Source organism: Telopea speciosissima, chromosome 8 (genome assembly GCF_018873765.1).
Source record: "Telopea speciosissima isolate NSW1024214 ecotype Mountain lineage chromosome 8, Tspe_v1, whole genome shotgun sequence".
NCBI classification, from domain to species: Eukaryota; Viridiplantae; Streptophyta; class Magnoliopsida; order Proteales; family Proteaceae; genus Telopea; species Telopea speciosissima.
Genome location: NC_057923.1, coordinates 60,402,167 through 60,423,097, shown reverse-complemented (window position 1 = coordinate 60,423,097; position 20,931 = coordinate 60,402,167). Strand labels below are relative to the sequence as shown.

The following is a 20,931-nucleotide window of genomic DNA, read 5'->3' as shown; positions in this document are numbered from 1 at the left end:
ATTTTCCACGATGGCATGATCCAATATCCAGATGGTAGTTGGTACTTGGCGCGTTTCTCTCCAATTCTTTCGCATCTTCACTCCGGAAAACAGTGATAAAAACTGAGAGAACCAGTGGCCCAAATGAAGAAAGGCTCCACCAAAGTATCTGAATTCTGTAGTCTGTAAGCCCAATTCGTCTTGACAGAGTTTTGAATTGCGTACTTGAGATGGCGGCGGTAGAGTCGGACTTCGGAGCTTTCACGGAGAAATTCGTACTATGTCCTCCATCGACTGCTACTACTCAACAACTCCCACTGAAAGACCTCACTTTCGCCTTCAAAGACATGTCACTCTTCTCTCCCTGCTTTTACTTCTTTTTGATTAATTTCGTTTTTGTTCTCCAATTTTAAGAACTTTTTCTGTTACTTTTCTTCCTTGTTGTTTGTTATATTTTCAATTTGTGAACTGCTTCTGAAATTTTGGGTTAATGGAAACAGATTTGATGTTGAAGGATACGTGACTGGAAATGGTAATCCGGATTGGGCCAGGACCCACTTGCCTGCTGTTTCAACGGCTCCCGCTGTTTTAGCTATCTTGAATGCTGGTGCCACATCTATTGGAAAAACTGTCATGGCTGAAATGGCCTTCAGGTTGGTTTAAGAATCTCTGGAAAAGAGAATTTGATGTTCCATTTTATTTTCTTACACTTCCTGAGATGAATTTTTGGTTCATATGGTTCCACTTCCACCCTTAGTTTGTCTTATCATGGATAAGGTATCAACTTGCCATATCCTCCAATTACCCCCAGTGCATCTGTCAGAAACAACTTATATGAGCATGACTTTAAGCTATTCATTTTTTTATTTTTATTTTTGGGTTTCATAATTATGCTGTACGATCTGTAATATAGATTACAAGTACTTGACTCGTCACTTATTTCATTTATGATATGCATGTTCTACTGTCTATTTCAATGGACTACACCCAAGTCATGCTGACGCTATTAGCAGTCATAATGAATGGATCCTTGCCCCCAAAATATGCTAATTTGTTGTTTTACAAGTTGATTTGGCTGTTTGGTTCTTTACAGTAAATAAATTGTCAGCATCCTTCACTATGATTTTCAGCTATCATATGACTAGGAACTGTACTTAATGTTATGTTGGGGATACCTTAATGGTGTAATTTAGAGCTGTTTGAGTTTTTATGTCAAATATTTCATACCTTTTTATGACGTTCCTAAGTATTTGATGGCAGTCTATTTGGAGAAAACACATACTATGGAACACCCGTTAATCCATGTGCACCAGATCGGATACCTGGAGGATCTTCAAGTGGATCTGCTGTAGTAGTGGCAGCGAAGCTTGTAGATTTCTCCTTAGGTGTGAGACTTTTCACTCCCTCTCAGATATCGGTGTCTTTTTTCTTTTTTTTTTTCTGACATTTTCATTATTAGGTGTTGTGAAGGGACTCATGCAAACACTTCTGTTGGCTATTGGCATTTTCCTAGCAGGAACTGACACTGGGGGAAGTGTAAGAGCCCCTGCAGCATTCTGTGGAATTTATGGGTTTCGGCCTTCACATGCAATTGTTCCTACTAGTGGTGTTATTCCTCTGGCACAGAGCTTTGATACAGTTGGTAAGTTGCTAGTACGCATATTCTATATTTTTTATTTTAAAGAAAATCCTTCACAGTATTTTGAAGCATGGCTTAGCTTTGTCTAATCCTTATGTTATTTAACAATATTTACTATGTAACTTTGAGGCCATGAGGCATGAGGTTCCCCACCTGTTCTGGACTTAAATTCTCACCACAACTCAACCAAGCCTTGACCCAACTAGTTTTGTTCAGTTATTCAAATCCTGTATTCATCATTCCATGACAAAAAATTTCCAGGCTCAATGCTAAAAAGTTTTGATTGATCTTTGAGTACTATGCATTCTACTAGATTTTTATGTCACGGAAAACATACTTCTGCTTATATTCATTCACAAAGTTCTGTACCCAGTGATACCATACCACCAAAAATTATATAACTTAAATTTATCAAAGAAGAAGAAGAGGTTATACAACTTACGTGCGAAAGTACAATGTGCAACTGAGACACCTATGAGTTGCAACTTTGACACTGGTGTCTGGTTGTAAATTGCCCTCCCCTCATAGTATGTCAGTATGCTATTTGCAGAATCTTTTCTGTTATTATTAGATGTATAGAGTAGAACTAAATAGCGACATTTCATAAGTCAAGTTCCAAGCAGTTTGAGAGCCAAAATGGAACTGCTGGGATGCACGTTCTGAGAGATCGAGTTTGCTGTCTTGGCTATAGAGTTAATGTTTGGGATACAAAAGAAAAACCAATGGCACACCCAAGAAGCTAAAATGCTTTTTCTTTTTTCATGGTTAATAGCCTGACTGATCCCTCATATTAAGGCATGGTTTTACTGTATTGCCCGTCCAGAGAAGCTTCTCTCGACGGGCCTAATATCTACCATGTTGCAGCTATTTTTGGGATCAAATTTATAGATGTGTTGTCCAGTTCGTCATCAATCAGTCTGGCAAGTTTCAATGAAATCCTTTTTCCCATGTGGAGATGTGAAGCATAAAAAATTGGTTGAAAATTCAACTTTGGGCAACTTAAGTCTACCACTGAGAATACAAGAGTAGATGTCCTATCATGATAGGTCATAGAGTGCAGATGGGGGCCGAAACTTGACATATGCCTAATTCAACATTGGGCCTGCCCAAAGGAGACGCTCCATGTGACTCAAAAAGAGTGGAGCATATAGAGGAGTGCTCTCTATGGTGCTGTGTAATGAATATATACCCTTTAAACAAGGTAGGAAAAATATTTGGCTTGTTTCACTAATCGTACTATACTTGCAGTTTGATGTTAAACTTGGATGAAGTCTGCTTGTAGCAGAGAGAGTGTGTTGTAGTTTAGTGGTTTATTAGTTATCTTGGGACCTTTTTCCTGCAATTCTATTTGTTGACACATTCGTCATCTAGGATGGTTTGCAAGGGATCCTGTGATCTTGAATCAAGTAGGGCGTGTTCTACAGCAATTGCCTAATGTGGAGATGGTACAACCAAGTCACGTTATTGTTGCAGATGATTGTTTCCGACTTCTGAGCATTCCCAGTGATCGTGTGACCCAGGTTCTTCTTAAGTCTATTGAAAAGTTGTTTGGAGGTAAATTCTTGATCGTGTGGCATGCAGTCCTTGACAATGGTTCTGCCTGCATTCTTTTCAATGGGATTTTAATTAAGTGGTTTACTTCATCCTCTTTCTATTTTAGGTCAAATTATTAGGCATACAAACCTTGGTGATTACATTAAGGATAAAGTTCCAAGTTTGAAGCAATTTATGGGTGAAGGCAATGATCAACTAGAGTCTAATATACCATCATTAGTTGCCATTTCAAGAGCCTGGAGTATGCTTCTGAGGTATGTATCCTGAACAGAACTGCGATACTGTTTGTGATGTCTTGCAATGTAAAAGATAGCATTTTCTTCCCCCCCACCCCCCCTCCAAAAAAAAAAAAAGAGGAAAAAATATTGATTTCTCTATAATGCAATTATCATGTTGATGTGTAGGTATGAGTTCAAAACTAACCATGAAGAATGGATCAGTTCAGTTAAACCTGATTTTGGTCCGTACATATCAAAACAAGTACAGGAATCCCTTATGGCAACCAGCGAAAATATTGACAACTTTCATACGGTTAGGAATGAACTCCGTGCTGCTCTTAATGACCTGCTTGAGGTACTCTCAAAATTTTGTAATGTTTCTGATTAACTCATCACTTTGTTATTGTTTTGTTTAATTAATAAATTTTCCATGGGTCTATATGTTATATAATTAACTAAATAGGTCATGTTTGTCTACACTGATTATTCAATCTTTAAACTAAAATTTGCTTTTGATTCTGTTGATTGATTTCTCAGTGTAATTTTTCCACAAAAAAGGAACAAAATCTTTATAAGCTTAGCAGGAGATGGCTGGCTCAATCTGAGCCACATTGAGTGATGATGTGGCCAATCAAGACCTTCAGATGGATAGGGTTCCCCCTCTTTAGTGATCTCATATTGAACCGTCGATCCCATGTCAATCATATGGCCCATATGACTTTGAATTTTAGATTGAAATATGCAAGAAAGAAGATGAATTTACCTTGCCATTTGGCACAATCATTTGGACTGAATTTGATAAATGAATCAGAGGTGGGGACTACCTACTTGTGTTTTCTGGGTGCCTCCTAAGCTACCACGTGGTAAATGTGCTGCACATCATGCTAAAGCCTTCCCTAAATTTACTATTTAACATATTTTTATATTTTGGTGTGTGTGTGGAGGGGGGGTGGGATGGGACTTGTGGTTGGTGATAAGTTCACAAGTCAGTATATGGAGATGGAATTCAACCCAACGTTCTGTAAATGGTGCTATGACTTTAACCAGCTAAGAAACCTGGCATCGTCATCAATTCTTCTGGAATTGATATTTTGTGTAATTTAAATCTTAAGTAACTAATCTCTTTATAAATATCTTTGGAATTCAATTTATCCGAATATATTCATTTAGGAATTTAAATAACGGAAATTACTGACCTTTTTCTGAACTAGCTATTTGATAAAAAACGTCTAAACCTTGGATGTTTTACCACCAAATTTCCCCTTCTTGGGTAACAACAAAGACAACAACAAAATACAGAGAGAGTACCAAACACATCTTATGAGGAAAGTCAAAAACAAGAATTCTAACAAAGGGCAAATGAGGGAAAATTTCTCAAAGAAAAGAAAAGTTCTTTGAGGCTGCAGTTTTCTCCAAGTGATGAGCACAACAGCACCACCACCCACCCACCCCCAAAAAAAAAAAAAAAAAACCTAACTGGTTTGAAGCACTGTTGATTACTCGAGTTGAGATATAATTTTGATACTTAATTCACTGGATTGTACTTGAAATTCTTGGGGAATTTTGTTTAAATTGGACTCTACCTGCTGCAGTAAAATTGATGCTCATGATCTCACTTCTGTTCACTTATGCCTTTCTGCAATTGTTTTGTAGGAATTTGGTATACTTGCTATGCCTACAGTTCATGGGCCTCCATTGAAGTTGCAAACAGAGGATGTTACAGTTGAAAATTTTAGTGCTAGAGCATTCAGCTTGCTGTCTATCGCTAGTGTTTCTGGGTTTTGCCAGGTAGTATCACCTAGCCCTGCCATTTAACAGCAAAAGACGATTGTATCTCATCCTAGTTATTAGAGAAAGTTTGTAACAGATGTGATATTTCATGTGTTACTTCTAAATTGCAGGTGAATATACCTCTGGGAATGTATGACAACCTTCCGGTGGCAGTGTCTCTATTGGCCAAGCATGGTGCAGATGGTTTTTTATTGAATCTTGTTGAGAACCTTGATGGTTCTTTGAAGGAACAGATTGAAATTGCTCAAAGAATGAGTTTCTGAAGTTGTCTCTTTGTACAATTTAAGGTAAACTGCAAGCCCATTTGTAAGATGAAATACAGTAACAAGGGACAACTCATTGTTGTATCAATATGTATGGATTTAGTTTATGAAGGATAGTATTGTGTTAGACCAGGTTTCTATTTCTTATTTTCTCTCCTTTCACGACAAGATTCTAGCTGTGGTTTACCTGCTCCTTTTTTTCTCTCCTTTCATGACAAGATTCTAGCTGTGGTCTTTTCTTTATGAATGCTTTTATAGGTGGAGGATGTGGAGATTCTTGTACATCACATATGGTTGGATCTTTCATGAAACAGTAAATTTCAATATCTTATGGGAATATTTTTTTTTTAAATGGGAGGTAGCTTATCTGATGGTGTTTATAGTTTAACCATCCAACGTACCATTTTACTTTGTAATATGAAAAATATTACTACTGTGAACACTTGCAGGCTAATTAAAAATTATTTTTTTGAACCGTCCATGTAAGAATCATAAATATGGTCAAGCTGACCAAATTGTTTGTATGAGCGAGCCAAGAATTAATACTTTTCCTAAATTATATTGCAGAAATGAATGTGAAATTTGTAATGTACACCTAAACAAAAACGAGAAGAGTTCAAGGCTTTGGTATCTGATGCTGCAAAAGGATTCTTAATGGAAACTACAGAACGCTTTGTAAATGAGGTAGAACCATTCCTTACTGCAGGTCTAACTATTAAAGCTTATGAAAAAGTATACTTGTGGTCTTTGGGTCATGGTACTCTTGATGTAACTAATGTGGGAGCCGATGTACATAAACAAACACTATATCTTTTTTAGGAGGGTTTGGATGATGGTTAATGAAGAGTATGTGCATCATGCATTGTATATTTTTATCCGGGCAGATGGCCTCTGGTTGATATGATTGTACCCAAAATCTTCCCAAATGTATGCTACCTACTTCTCTGTTCTTTAACTGTTTGATTTATGTAAAAGCATATTGGATGGATTAGCCTGAAGGTTCAATGAAGCAGTACCGGTGTCCCTTTGTCTCATGAATAAGGAAGCCCTTTGCCATAAGATGCAGTGTTGCTCTCTTCTCCATTTAGGTTCTTTTTTTTTTGAAGGGGCGGGGGGGTTGATTTCCAACCCAAGGCTGAAATTCAACCTAATTTGCTAGTTGGGAGCTGTCTAATTCTCCTGACCTTTAGTTTTGTTCTAACTGAAGTCTTTAATGAACAGAAAAGAAGAGGAAAAACTGCTCACACCAGTGATGCTCTTTTTAGAATTCCTACTGCGTGAAAAGGTGCTTTGTAGTTGAGGAAAGGCAAAGGTACCTCAGGTTAGATGATAAAAGTGTTTTAGCCAATTAATTAACCAGTACTAACTATTTTATAACGGATAAGAGAAAATCTTCTTGCGATCACATGCGAGCTGGCAAACCTGTTTCTATGCTTTAGTATTGTTCTTTGTATGTATGAAGACTCAAACAACTGTATTTATTATTTGGCATTGTGCAGCATTTGGTGGCTAACCAGTAATCTGCTCCATTCTTAGTAGGAACTACATATCCTTTGTCATTTCCATAAACAAAAAAGATTATTGAGTGTTTCCTGTGGGAGAGTGTGGCCCCTGTATGCGCACAGAGGCCAATGGCAGAGCGTGCACAGGCATCAACAGAGACGTTCCCATTTCATGGAGGACAGGGTGGTCATTTCGCCCCCATGTGCCTGGGTGCAGGTGCCACACTCCCCCCACAGAAACCATTTTCGCAGGGAAAAAATTTACTCTATCTGATGTGATATGATGGAAAGGAAAGAAACAAGTGCAAGAGGGATGTAGCCCAAAAGGCTTCAGTCCTCACACTTAAAAGGCTGCAAACCAAACAAGCTTAGAGAACCGACATGAAAGGAAAATGTGCTAGTCTGTCACAGATTCAGTTTTACTGAAAACACATTTATCATCAACATCCACAAAAGGGAAAATTATCCTCTTCAATTCCCTAAAGCTCGGCAGTGCGACAGTGCTAGGTGGAGATGCCGACACGTGGTAGCTCGGACATCCAACGGTGTGTTATGTTGAGCTCAGACCGTTGGATGTCCGAGCTGCCATGTGTTGCTTTCCAAAGAAACTGCTTAAATTTAGGATGGATTTTCAACTTCCAAAGAAATTTTCACATTTAAAAACCTGTTACCTATTTTCAACAGAATCCACAGCTCGCGATCAAAGAATCCTGCAATTGACTTGGTAGTAAGATTCCCACTTGGAGATGAAGGTGAAAATGAACTATCAGAAGGTAAGGGTGAAATATGGACTTTACCATTTGTGCTAATATAGATCTAATAAGACATTCATTACAGCAACAGTTAGATATAAGGTCAAAAACTGTACATGAACAAAACCCTAGATCATTTTTTTATGAGGATTTGGGTGATGGTGAATGAAGAGTATGTGAATTATGCATTGTAAAATTTTACCTGTGCAGAGGGCCTCTGGTTGAAACAACTGTACCCAAAATCTCCCCAAATGTATACTGCCTACTCTTCAGATCTCAAACATTTTGATCTGTGTATAAACACCTTGTATGGGATTTAACCTGGGTATAGTTTGACATCCATAGTCAAAGGTTAGATGAAACAGTACCGGTGTACCAAGTGGTCACGGGTTCGAGTCTAGAAACAGCTTCTCTGCGAAAGCAGGGGTAAGATTGCGTACATTATGACCTTCCCCAGGCCTTGCAGTGGCAGGAGCCTCATGCATTGTGTACGCCCTTTTTTTTTACACTTTTTTTCTTCAATGAGGGTAAAATCCTGTCATTTCATTTGTACTTGAAAAATGTGCAAAGACAATGCTAACTTTTAATAATGACATCATGATAAATCACTTTTAAATTATTTCTAAAATCTTTTTTACCTCTGACTTGAAGAGTTTTGAGAATAAGATACGCATCAATCGGTTACAGGGGTTTTTTTTACAAGTTCTACACACACCTACAGAAGTATCATTTAGACAGTCTCATTAATTAACCAGTAGTAACTATTTTATGACTGCAAAGAGCAAATCTTCTTGGGATCACCTGTGGGCTGATAAGCTGTTTCTACGTATCATATCAATTGTTAGGATTATTGTGTTTTGTTGGTATGGAGAGTAAAACATGGTTATGTATGGTCGTGTAGGTACATGGTCATGCCTTCAATGTTGGTTGAGGGAGAGAAGGGGGTGTTTTATTACACTTCTGTCCTAATCCTGCATTCAATGGTTGAAAGACACAATTATGTACGTACATGGCCACGCATAAAATTCGGTCCTATGTATATTTTTTGATCTTGTGATACTCAAGTAGTGGTGAGATGTGCCCAAATGTTACTAATAATTGATATTTCTGATTAAGGACATGCATACGAACAAGGAGAAAATTTTGTATTTTATTTAATACAATTGAATTGGATTAGGATTTAGGATTGGAGAAGAAAGCATGTCAGATGCATGGATCATGAGTCATGAGTCATGAGCTACGGCACCACATGAGTCATGAGGTTAGCATATAAGCCAAGTAGTGAAAGAGATGGTGACTGAGCGTATAGAAGCAACAGTGAAGGATGATGACATCTTCATCCTCTCATGATTTGTGTTTTCTTCCGGACCTGACACAGGATGGATCGAATTTCCATCCTCTCATCCGTCACCCGAGCAAGAGACCAAAATGGTCGTTTTAAATTTCGATTTTCCACGATGGGATAATACAATAGCCAGATGGAAGTTGGTACTTGGGCGCGTTTTCCTCAAATCCTTTCGTGTCTTCACTCTGGAAATCAGTTATAAAAACTGAGAGAACCAGTAGGCCAAATGAAGAAAGGCTCCAAGAAGGTATCTGAATTCTGTACACTGTAAGCCTAATTCGTCTTGACAGAGATTTGAATTGCGTACTTGAGATGGCGGCGGTAGAGTCGGATTTCGGAGCTTTCACGGAGAAATTCGTACTATGTCCTCCATCGACTGCTTCTACTCAACAACTCCCACTGAAAGACCTTACTTTCGCCTTCAAAGACATGTCACCCTTCTCTCCCTGCTTTTACCTCTTTTTGATTAATTTCGTTTTTGTTCTCCAATTTTAATTCTGTTACTTTTCTTCCTTGTTGTTTGTTACATTTTCAATTTGTGCTGCTTCTGAAATTTTGGGTTAATGGAAACAGATTTGATGTTGAAGGACACGTGACTGGAAATGGTAATCCGGATTGGGCCAGGACCCACTTGCCTGCTGTTTCAACGGCTCCCGCTGTTTTAGCTATCTTGAATGCTGGTGCCACATCTATTGGAAAAACTGTCATGGATGAAATGGCCTTCAGGTTGGTTTTAGAATCTCAGGAAAAGAGAATTTGATGTTCCATTTTATTTTCTTACACTTCTTGAGATGAATTTTTGGTTCATATGGTTCCACTTCCACCCTTAGTTTGTCTTGTCATGGATAAGGTATCAACTTGCCATATCCTCCAATTACCCCCAGTGCATCTGTCAGAAACAACTTATATATGGGCATGACTTTGAGCTATTCTTTTTTTTTTTTTTTTGGGGGGGGGGGGGTATCATAATATTATGCTGTACGATCTGTAATATAGATTACAAGTACTTGACTCATCAATTATTTCATTTATGATATGCATGTTCTACTGTCTATTTCAATGGACTACACCCAAGTCATGCTGAGGCTATTAGCAATCATAATGAATGGATCTTAGCCCCCAAAATATGCTAATTGTTTTTACAAGTTGATTTGGCTGTTTGGTTCTTTACAGTAAATAAATTGTCAGCATCCTTCACTATGACTTTCAGCTATCATATTACTAGGAACTGTACTTAATGCTATGTTGGGGATAACTAAATGGTGTAATTTAGAGCTGTTTGAATTTTTATGTCAAATATTTCATAACTTTTTATGACGTTTTTAAGTATTTGATGGCAGTCTATTTGGAGAAAACACATACTATGGAACACCTGTTAATCCATGTGCACCAGATCGGATACCTGGAGGATCTTCAAGTGGATCTGCTGTAGTAGTGGCAGCGAAGCTTGTAGATTTCTCCTTAGGTGTGAGACTTTTCACTCCCTCTGAGATATCGGTGTCTTTTGTTTTGTTTTTTTTTTTTTTTTTTTTTGAAATTTTCATTATTAGGTGTTGTGAAGGGACTCATGCAAATATTTCTGTTGGCTATTGGCATTTTCCTCGCAGGAACTGACACTGGAGGAAGTGTAAGAGCCCCTGCAGCATTCTGTGGAATTTATGGGTTTCGGCCTTCACATGCAATTGTTCCTACTAGTGGTGTTATTCCTTTGGCACAGAGCTTTGATACAGTTGGTGAGTTGCTAGTACGCATATTCTATATTTTTTATTTTAAAGAAAATCCTTCACAGTATTTTGAAGCATGGCTAAGGTTTGTCTAATCCTTATGTTATTTAACAATATTTACTATGCAACTTTGAGGCCATGAGGCATGAGGTTCCCCACCTGTTCTGGACTTAAATTCTCACCACAACTCAACCAAGCCTTGACCCAACTAATTTTTGTTCAGTTATTCAAATCCTGTATTCCTCATTCCATGAAAAAAAATTTCCAGGCTCAATGCTAAAAAGTTTTGATTGATCTTTGAGTACTATGTATTCTACTAGATTTTTATGTCACGGAAAACATACTTCTGCTTATATTATTCATTCACAAAGTTCTGTACCCAGTGATACCATACCACCAAAAGTTATATAACTTAAATTTATCAAAGAAGAAGAAGAGGTTATTCAACTTAAAGTATGAAAGTACAATGTGCAACTGAGGCACCTATGAATTGCAACTTCGACACTGGTGTCTGGTTGTAAATTGCCCTCCCCTCATAGTATGGCAGTATGATATTTGCAGAATCTTTTCTGTTATTATTAGATCTATAGAGTAGAACTAAATAGCAACATTTCATAAGTCAAGTTCCGAGTAGTTTGAGAGCCAAAATGGAACTGCTGGGATGCCCGTTCTGTGAGATCAAGTTTGCTGTCTTGGCTATAGAGTGAATGTTTGGGATACAAAAGAAAAACCAATGGCACACCTAAGAAGCTAAAATGCTTTTTCTTTTTTCATGGTTAATAGCCTGACTGATCCCTCATATTAAGGCGTGGTTTTACTGTATTGCCCATCCAGAGATGCTTCTCTCGACGGGCCTAATATCTACCGTGTTGCAGCTATTTTTGGGATCAGAATTTATAGATGTGTTGTCCAGTTCGTCATCAATCAGTCTGGCAAGTTTCAATGAAATCCTTTTTCCCATGTGGAGATGTGAAGCATAAAAAATTGGTTGAAAATTCAACTTTGGGCAACTTAAGTCTACCACTCAGAATGCAAGAGTAGATCTCCTATCATGATAGGTTATATAGTGCAGATGGGGGCCGAAACTTGACATATGCCTAATTCAACATTGGGCCTGCCCAAAGGAGACACTCCATGGTACTCAAAAGAGTGGAGCATATAGAGGAATTCTCTCTATGGTGCTCTCTATGGTGCTGTGTAATGAATATATACCCTTTAAACAAGGTAGGAAAAATATTTGGCTTGTTTCACTAATCGTACTATACTTCCAGTTTGATGTTAAACTTGGATGAAGTCTGCTTGTAGCATAGAGTGTGTGTTGTAGTTTAGTGGTTTATTAGTTTTCTTGGGACCTTTTTCCTGCAATTCTATTTGTTGACACATTCGTCATCTAGGATGGTTTGCAAGGGATCCTGTGATCTTGAATCGAGTAGGGCGTGTTCTACAGCAATTGCCTAATGTGGAGACGGTACAACCAAGTCACGTTATTGTTCCGGATGATTGTTTCCAACTTCTGAGCATTCCCAGTGATCGTGTGACCCAGGTTCTTCTTAAGTCTATTGAAAAGTTGTTTGGAGGTAAGTTCTTGATTGTGTGGCATGCAGTCCTTTACAATGGTTCTGCCTGCATTCTTTTCAATGGGATTTTAATTAAGTGGTTTACTTCATCCTCTTTCTATTTTAGGTCAAATTATTAGGCATACAAACCTTGGTGATTACATTAAGGATAAAGTTCCAAGTTTGAAGCATTTTATGGGTGAAGGCAATGATCAACTAGAGTCTAATATACCATCATTAGTTGCCATTTCAAGAGCCTGGAATATGCTTCTGAGGTATGTATCCTGAACAGAACTGCGATACTGTTTGTGATGTCTTGCAATGTAAAAGATAGCATTTTCTTTCTCCCCCCCCCCCCCCTTCCCCTCCAAAAAAAAAAACAGAGGAAAAAATATTGATTTGTCTATAATGCAATTATCATGTTGAAGTGTAGGTATGAGTTCAAAATTAACCATGAAGAATGGATCAGTTCAGTTAAACCTGATTTTGGTCCGTACATATCAAAACAAGTACAGGAATCCCTTATGGCAACAAGTGAAAACATTGACAACTTTCATACGGTTAGGAATGAACTCCGTGCTGCTCTTAATGACCTGCTTGAGGTACTCTCTCTCTCAAGATTTTGTAATGTTTCTGATTAACTCATCACTTTGGTATGTTTTGTTTAAAATTTTCCTTGGGTCTATATGTTATATAATTAACTAAATAGGTCATGTTTGTCTACAGTGATTATTCAATTTTTAAACCAAATTTTGCTTTTGATTCTGTTGATTGATTTCGCAGTGTAATTTTCCCACAAAAAAGGAACAAAATCTTTATAAACTTAGCAGGAGATGGCTGGCTCAATCTGACCCAAATTGAGTGATGATGTGGCCAATCAAGACCTTCAGATGGATAGGGTTCCCTCTCTTTACTGGTCTCATATTGAACCGTTGATCCCATGTCAATCATATGGCCCATATGATTGTGAATTTTAGACTGAAATATGCAAGAAAGAAGATGAATTTAACTTGCCATTTGGCACAATTATTTGGACTGAATTTGATAAATGAATATCAGAGGTGGGGACTACCTACGTGTGTTTTTGGGTGCCTCCCAAGCTACCACGTGGTAAATGTTCTGCACATCATGCTATAGCCTTCCCTAAATTTACTATCTTAACCTTGTATATTTTGGTGTGTTTGTGTGGAGGGGGGGTGGGAAGGGACTTGTGGTTGGTGATAAGTTCACAAGTCGGTATATGGAGATGGAATTCTATCCAACATTCTGTAAATGGTGCTATGACTTTAACCAGCTAAGAAACCTGGCATCGTCATCAATTCTTCTGGAATTGATATTTTGTGTAATTTAAATCTTATGTAACTAATCTCTTTATAAATATCTTTGGAACTCAATTTATCCGAATATATTCATTTAGGAATTTAAATAACGGAAATTACTGACCTTTTTCTGAACTAGATATTTGATAAAAAAAACTTCTAAACCTTGGATGTTTTACCACCAAATTTCCCCTTCTTGGATAACAACAAAATACACAGAGAGAGTACCAAGCGCATCCTATGAGGAGAGTCAGAAAGAAGAATTCTAACAAAGGGCAAATGAGGGAAATTTTCTCAAACAAAAGAAAAGTTCTTTGAGGCTGCAGTTTACTCCAAGTGATGAGCACAACAGCACCACCACCCAACCCCCCCCCCCCCAAAAAAAAAAAGAAGTCCTAACTGGTTTGAAGCACTGTTGATTACTCGAGTTGAGATATAATTTTGATGCTTAATTCACTGGATTGTACATGAAATTCTTGGGGAATTTTGTTTAAATTGGACTCTACCTGCTGCTGTAAAATTGATGCTCATGATCTCACTTCTATTCACTTATGCCTTTCTGCAATTGTTTTGTAGGAATTTGGTATACTTGCTATTCCTACAGTTCCTGGGCCTCCATTGAAGTTGCAAACAGAGGATGTTACAGTTGAAAATTTTGGTGCTAGAGCATCCAGCTTGCTGTCTATCGCTAGTGTTTCTGGGTTTTGCCAGGTAGTATCCCCTAGCCCTGCCATTTAACAGCAAAAGACGATTGTATCTCATCCTAGTTATTAGAGAATGTTTGTAACAGATGTGATATTTCATGTGTTACTTCTAAATTGCAGGTGAATATACCTCTGGGAATGTATGATAACCTTCCGGTGGCAGTGTCTCTATTGGCCAAGCATGGTGCAGATGGTTTTTTATTGAATCTTGTTGAGAACCTTGATAGTTCTTTGAAGGAACAGATTGAAATTGCTCAAAGAATGAGTTTCTGAAGTTGTCTCTTTGTACAATTCAAGGTAAACTGCAAGTCCATTTGTAAGAAGAAATACAGTAACAAGGGACAACTCATTGTTGTATCGATATGTATGGATTTAGTTTATGAAGGATAGTATTGTGTTAGACCAGGTTTCTATTTCAGGCTGGGTCTCTATTTCTTTTCGTTGCAACTTTTATTTAAACCATTCTATGGTTTCTAGCAATGTAATCAGTTCTGCTGCTGCTCTTTTCTCAAATTTTATGGTATTAGAGCCACCAGGGCAACCAGTAATGATAATCTGCATACATTCATCCAAAAGAGGGGCCACTGATGCCATGTGTACTACAACCCAATAGAAGGGTAACACATGAGGGGGATTGTTGGGAAAAATTCCACATTGGGAAACTTTGGGATCTAGGCTGCCTTCAAATACCAGTTGTGCCTATCTAGCTTAAGCAATTCGGTTGGGCCTCTTTTTGAATGGTTTACCTGCTCCTTATTTTCTCTCCTTTCACGACAAGATTCTAGCTGTGGTTTACCTGCTCCTTTTTTTTTCTCCTTTCCTGACAATATTCTAGCTGTGGTCTTTTCTTTATGAATGCTTCTATAGGTGGAGGATGTGGAGATTCTTGTACATCACGTATGGTTGGATCTTTCATGAAACAGTAAATTTCAATATCTTATGGGATTTTTTTTTTTTTTTTTTTTAAATGGGAGGTAGCTTATCTGATGGTGTTTATAGTTTAACCATCCAACGTACCATTTTACTTTGTAATATGAAAAATATTACTACTGTGAACACCTGCAGGCTAATTAAAATTTGTTTTTTTGAAACGTCCATGTAAGAATCATAAATATGGTCAAGCTGACCAAATTGTTTGTATGAGCGACCAAGAATTAATACTTTTCCTAAATTATATTGCAGAAATGAATGTGAACTTTGTAATGTACACCTAAACAAAAATGAGAAGAGTTCAAGGCTTTGGTATCTGATGCTGCAAAAGGATTCTTAATGGAAACTACAGAATGCTTTGTAAATGAGGTAGAACGGTTCCTTACTGCAGGTCTAACTATTAAAGCTTATGAAAAGTTTACTTGCGGTCTTTGGGTCATGGTACTCTTGATTTAACTAATGTGGGAACCGATGTACCTAAACAAACACTAGATCTTTTTTTTGAGGGTTTGGATGATGGTTAATGAAGAGTATGTGCATTATGCATTGTATATTTTTATCTGGGCAGATGGCCTCTGGTTGAAATAATTGTACCGAAAATCTCCCCAAATGTATGCTACCTACTCCTCTGGTCTCTAACTGTTTGATCTATGTAAAAACATATTGGATGGGATTAGCCTGAAGGTTCAATGAAACAGTACCGGTGTCCCTTTATCTCATGAACAAGGAAGCCCTTTGCCATAAGATGCAGTGTTGCTCTCTTCTCCTTTTAGGTTCCTACAGAAAAGAAGAGGAAAAACTGCTCACACCAGTGGTGCTGTTTCTAAAATTCCTACGGACCAGGATCCTCTGCAGTACCGGCAGGGCGACAGTGCACATCCAACGGCACAGCAGAGGCCAGGTGGCACACATGGCCTCTGCTGTGCCACCGGATGTGCACCGCCACCCCGCCGATACTGCAGAGGATTTTAATACGCGCGAAAAGGGGCTTTGTACTTGAGGAAAGGAAAAGGTGCCTCAAGTTAGATGATAAAAGGGTTTTAGCCAATTAATTAACCAGTACTAACTATTTCATAACGGAAAAGAGAAAATCTTCTTGGGATCACATGCGAGCTGACAAACCTGTTTCTATGCTTTAGTATTGTTCTTTGTATGTATGAAGACTCAAACAACTGTATTTATTATTTGGCATTGTGCAGCATTTGGTGGCTAACCAGTAATCTGCTCCATTCTTAGTAGGAACTACATATTCTTTGTCACTTCCATAAACAAAAAGGATTATTGAGTGTTTCTTGTGGGAGAGTGTGGCCCATGTGTGCGCACGGAGGCCAATGGCAGAGCGCGTATAGGCATCAACAAGGGCGTCATTCCCATTTCATGGTGGACAGGGTGGTCATTTCGCCCCCATGTGCCTGGGTGCAGGCGCCACACCCTCCCATAGAAACCATTTTCGCAGGGAACAAATAAACTCTATCTAATTTAGTTAGATGTGATATGATAGAAAGGAAAGAAACAAGTGCAAGAGGGATGGAGTCCAAAAGACTTCAGTCCTCACACTTAAAGGCCCTGCAAACCAAACAACCTTAGAGAACCGACATGAAAGGAAAATGTGCTTGTCTGTCACGGATTCAGTTTTACAGAAAACACATTTATCAGCATCCATAAAAGGGAAAATTATCCTCTCCAATTCCCTAAAGCTCGGTAGTGCGACAATGCTAGGTGGAGATGCTGACACGTGGCAGCTCGGACATCCAACGGTGTGTTATGTTGAGCTCGGACTGTCGGATGTCCAAGCTGCCATGTGTCAGCATCTCAGGGTAGCACTACCGCACTACCGAGCTTTAGGAATTGGAGAGGATAATAATTCCCTCAAAAGACCCCAGTTGCCTCTTAGTTGGATTCCCCCCCCTCCCCCCACCAAACAATACTTTCCAAAGAAACTGTTTCAATTTAGGATGGATTTTGAACTTCCAAAGAAATGTTCACATTTGGAAACCTGTTATCTATTTTCAACAGAATCCACAGATCGAGATCAAAGAATCCTGCAATTGACTTTGAAATATGGACTTTCAAAATTGCAATAGCAACCATTTGTGCAAATATAGATCTAATAAGACATTCATTACAGCCACAGTTAGCTATAAGGTCAGAAACCGTACAAGAACAAAACCCTAGATATTTTTTGGGTTTTGGTACTCTTTTGATGTAACTAGTGAGGGAACCATTGTACATGAACAAAACCCTAGATCTGTTTTTTTATGAGGATTTGGGTGATGGTGAATGAAGAGTATGTGCATTACGCATTGTAAAATTTTACCTATGCAGAGGGCCTCTGGTTGAAACAATTGTACCCAAAATCTCCCCAAATGTATACTACCTACTGTTCAGGTCTCAAACACTGTGATCTGTGTAAACACACCTTGTGTGGAATTTAACTTGGGTATAGTTTGACATCCATAGTCAAAGGTTCGATGAAACACCACCGGTGTACCAAGTGATCACGGGTTCAAGTCTGGAAACAACCTCTCTGCTAAAGCAGGGGTAAGGCTACGTACATTACGGCCCTCCCCAAGCCCCGCAGTGGCAGGAGCCTCTTGCACTATGTATGCTCTTTTTTTTTAACACTTTTTTTCTTCAACGAGGGTAAATCTTTCATTTCATTTGTACTTGAAAAATGTGCAAAGACAATGCTAACTTTTAATAATGACATGATGATAAATCACTTTTAAATTATTTCTAAAATGTTTTTTACCTCTCACTTAAAGAGTTTTGAGAATAAGATATGCGTCAATCAGGTACAAGTTTTTTTATTATTTTTATTATTAAAAATTCAGTTACAAGTTCTACATACACCTACAGAAGTATCATAAAGAGCAAATCTTCTTGGGATCACCTGTGGGCTGATAAACTGTTTCTATGTATCATATCAGTTGTTAGAATTATTGTGTTTTGTTAGTATAGAGAGTAAAACATGGCTATGTATGTTCCATCACAAAAAAACAAAAAAAAGGGTATGTATGGTCGTGTATGTACATGGTCATGCCTTCAACTGTTGGTTGGGAAAAAGAAGGGGTCTTTTATTACACTTTTGTCCTTATCTTGCATTCAATGGTTGAAAGACACGATTGTATATGTACATGGCCTTGCATAAAACTCGGTCCTATGTATATTTTTTGATCTTGTGATACCCAAGTAGTGGTGCGATGTGCCCAAATGTTACTAATATTTGATATTTCTGATTAAGGACATGCATACGAACAAGGAGGAGATTTTTTATTTTATTTTATTCAATTGAATTGGATTAGGATTTAGGGTTGGAGAAGAAAACATGTCAGATGCATGGATCATGAGACATGAGTCATGAGCCATGACACATGAGTCATGAGGTTAGCATATAAGCCAAGTAGTGAAGTAGATGGTGACTAAGCGAATAGAAGCAAGAGTTATATAAAATGTTTGGACTTTGGAGAAGGAATAGAGGATGATGACATCTTCGTCCTCTCATGGTTTGTGTTTTCTTCCGGACCTGACACAGGATGGATCGAATTTCCATTCTCTCATCCGTCACGCGAGCATGAGGCCAAAATGGTCTTTTTAAATTTCGATTTTCCACGATGGCATAATACAATATCCAGATGGTAGTTGGTACTTGGGCGCGTTTCCCTCCAATTCTTTCCTGTCTTCACTCTGGAAATCAGTTATAAAAACTGAGAGAACCAGTAGCCCAAATGAAGAAAGGCTCCAACAAAGTATCTGAATTCTGTACTCTGTAAACCCAATTCGTCTTGACAGAGTTTTGAATTGCGTACTTGAGATGGCGGCGGTAGAGTCGGATTTCGGAGCTTTCACGGAGAAATTCGTACTAAGTCCTCCATCGACTGATTCTACTCAACAACTCCCACTGAACGGCCTCACTTTCGCCATCAAAGACATGTCACTCTTCTCTCCCTGCTTTGTTCTCCAATTTTAAGAACTTTTTCTGTTACTTTTCTTCCTTCTTGTTTGTTACATTTTCAATTTTGTGAACTGCTTCAGAAATTTTGGGTTAATGGAAACAGATTTGATGTTGAAGGATACGTGACTGGAAATGGTAATCCGGATTGGGCCAGGACCCACTTGCCTGCTGTTTCAACGGCTACCGCTGTTTTAGCTATCTTGAATGCTGGTGCCACATGTGTTGGAAAAACTGTCATGGATGAAATGGCCTTAAGGTTGGTTTTAGAATCTCAGGAAAAGAGAAATTGATGTTCCATTTTATTTTTCTTACACTTCCGGAGATGAATTTTTGGTTCATATGGTTCCACTTCCACCCTTAGTTTGTCTTGTCATGGGTAAGGTATCAACTTGCCATATCCTCCAATTACCCCCGGTGCATCTGTCAGAAACAACTTATATGAGCATGACTTTAAGCTATTCATTTTTTTATTTTTATTTTTGGGTTTCATAATTATGCTGTACGATCTGTAATATAGATTACAAGTACTTGACTCGTCACTTATTTCATTTATGATATGCATGTTCTACTGTCTATTTCAATGGACTACACCCAAGTCATGCTGACGCTATTAGCAGTCATAATGAATGGATCCTTGCCCCCAAAATATGCTAATTTGTTGTTTTACAAGTTGATTTGGCTGTTTGGTTCTTTACAGTAAATAAATTGTCAGCATCCTTCACTATGATTTTCAGCTATCGTATGACTAGGAACTGTACTTAATGTTATGTTGGGGATACCTTAATGGTGTAATTTAGAGCTGTTTGAGTTTTTATGTCAAATATTTCATACCTTTTTATGACGTTCCTAAGTATTTGATGGCAGTCTATTTGGAGAAAACACATACTACGGAACACCCGTTAATCCATGTGCACCAGATCGGATACCTGGAGGATCTTCAAGTGGATCTGCTGTAGTAGTGGCAGCGAAGCTTGTAGATTTCTCCTTAGGTGTGAGACTTTTCACTCCCTCTCAGATATCGGTGTCTTTTTTCTTCTTTTTTTTCTGAAATTTTCATTATTAGGTGTTGTGAAGGGACTCATGCAAACACTTCTGTTGGCTATTGGCATTTTCCTAGCAGGAACTGACACTGGAGGAAGTGTAAGAGCCCCTGCAGCATTCTGTGGAATTTATGGGTTTCGGCCTTCACATGCAATTGTTCCTACTAGTGGTGTTATTCCTCTGGCACAGAGCTTTGATACAATTGGTAAGTTGCTAGTACGCATATTCAATATATTTTATTTTAAAGAAAATCCTTCACAGTATTTTGAAGCATGGCTAAGGTTTGTCTAATCCTTATGTTATTTAACAATATTTACTATGCAACTTTGAGGCCATGAGGCATGAGGTTCCCCACCTGTTCTGGACTTAAATTCTCACCACAACTCAAGCAGCCTTGACCCAACTAGTTTTGTTCAGTTATTCAAATCCTGTATTCATCATTCCATGACAAATTTCCAGGCTCAATACTAAAAAGTTTTGATTGATCTGTGAGTACTATGCATTCTGCTAGATTTTTATGTCACGGAAAACATAGTTCTCTTTATATTCATTCACAAAGTTTTGTACCCAGTGATACCATACCACCAAAAATTATATAACTTAAACTTATCAAAGAAGAAGAAGTGGTTATACAACTTAAAGTGTGAAAGTACAATGTG

The 20,931-nt window shown here is 38.2% G+C and overlaps 4 protein-coding genes across 5 annotated transcripts in view; all 4 read left to right on the top strand.

Moving 5' to 3' along the window:
* LOC122672831 (amidase 1-like) overlaps positions 1-20,931 on the top strand; it is an 81,357-nt gene that overhangs the window by 23,315 nt on the left and 37,111 nt on the right. The window contains exon 10 of one of the 2 annotated variants that reach the window (XM_043870331.1): positions 5,292-5,428. The exons of the other annotated variant lie outside the window; for it this stretch is intronic. The gene's annotated coding sequence lies outside the window, so the exon portion shown is untranslated. Of the gene's footprint in view, positions 1-5,291; positions 5,429-20,931 lie in introns of those variants that run through there. 2 annotated transcript variants of the gene reach the window in all.
* On the top strand, positions 210-5,588 carry LOC122672530 (amidase 1-like). Its single transcript, XM_043869992.1, has 9 exons — positions 210-328; positions 480-632; positions 1,240-1,364; positions 1,496-1,621; positions 2,990-3,172; positions 3,279-3,426; positions 3,577-3,745; positions 5,044-5,178; positions 5,292-5,588. Exons 1-9 carry the CDS (start codon positions 210-212, stop codon positions 5,442-5,444), a joined length of 1,311 nt encoding a protein of 436 aa, XP_043725927.1. The 3' UTR covers positions 5,445-5,588.
* LOC122672829 (amidase 1-like) lies at positions 9,323-14,847 on the top strand. Its single transcript, XM_043870326.1, has 9 exons — positions 9,323-9,474; positions 9,617-9,769; positions 10,384-10,508; positions 10,651-10,776; positions 12,162-12,344; positions 12,451-12,598; positions 12,757-12,925; positions 14,219-14,353; positions 14,467-14,847. The coding sequence occupies exons 1-9, from the start codon at positions 9,356-9,358 to the stop codon at positions 14,617-14,619; spliced, it is 1,311 nt and encodes a 436-aa protein (XP_043726261.1). The 5' UTR covers positions 9,323-9,355; the 3' UTR covers positions 14,620-14,847.
* The window catches only part of LOC122672830 (amidase 1-like), a 69,681-nt gene continuing 67,810 nt past the window's right edge, over positions 19,061-20,931 (top strand). Inside the window, exons 1-4 of the mRNA XM_043870327.1 lie at positions 19,061-19,209; positions 19,335-19,487; positions 20,096-20,220; positions 20,352-20,477. Of these exons, the coding sequence (XP_043726262.1) occupies positions 19,091-19,209; positions 19,335-19,487; positions 20,096-20,220; positions 20,352-20,477 (523 nt within the window). The 5' untranslated portion in view covers positions 19,061-19,090. The remainder of the gene's footprint in view (positions 19,210-19,334; positions 19,488-20,095; positions 20,221-20,351; positions 20,478-20,931) is intronic.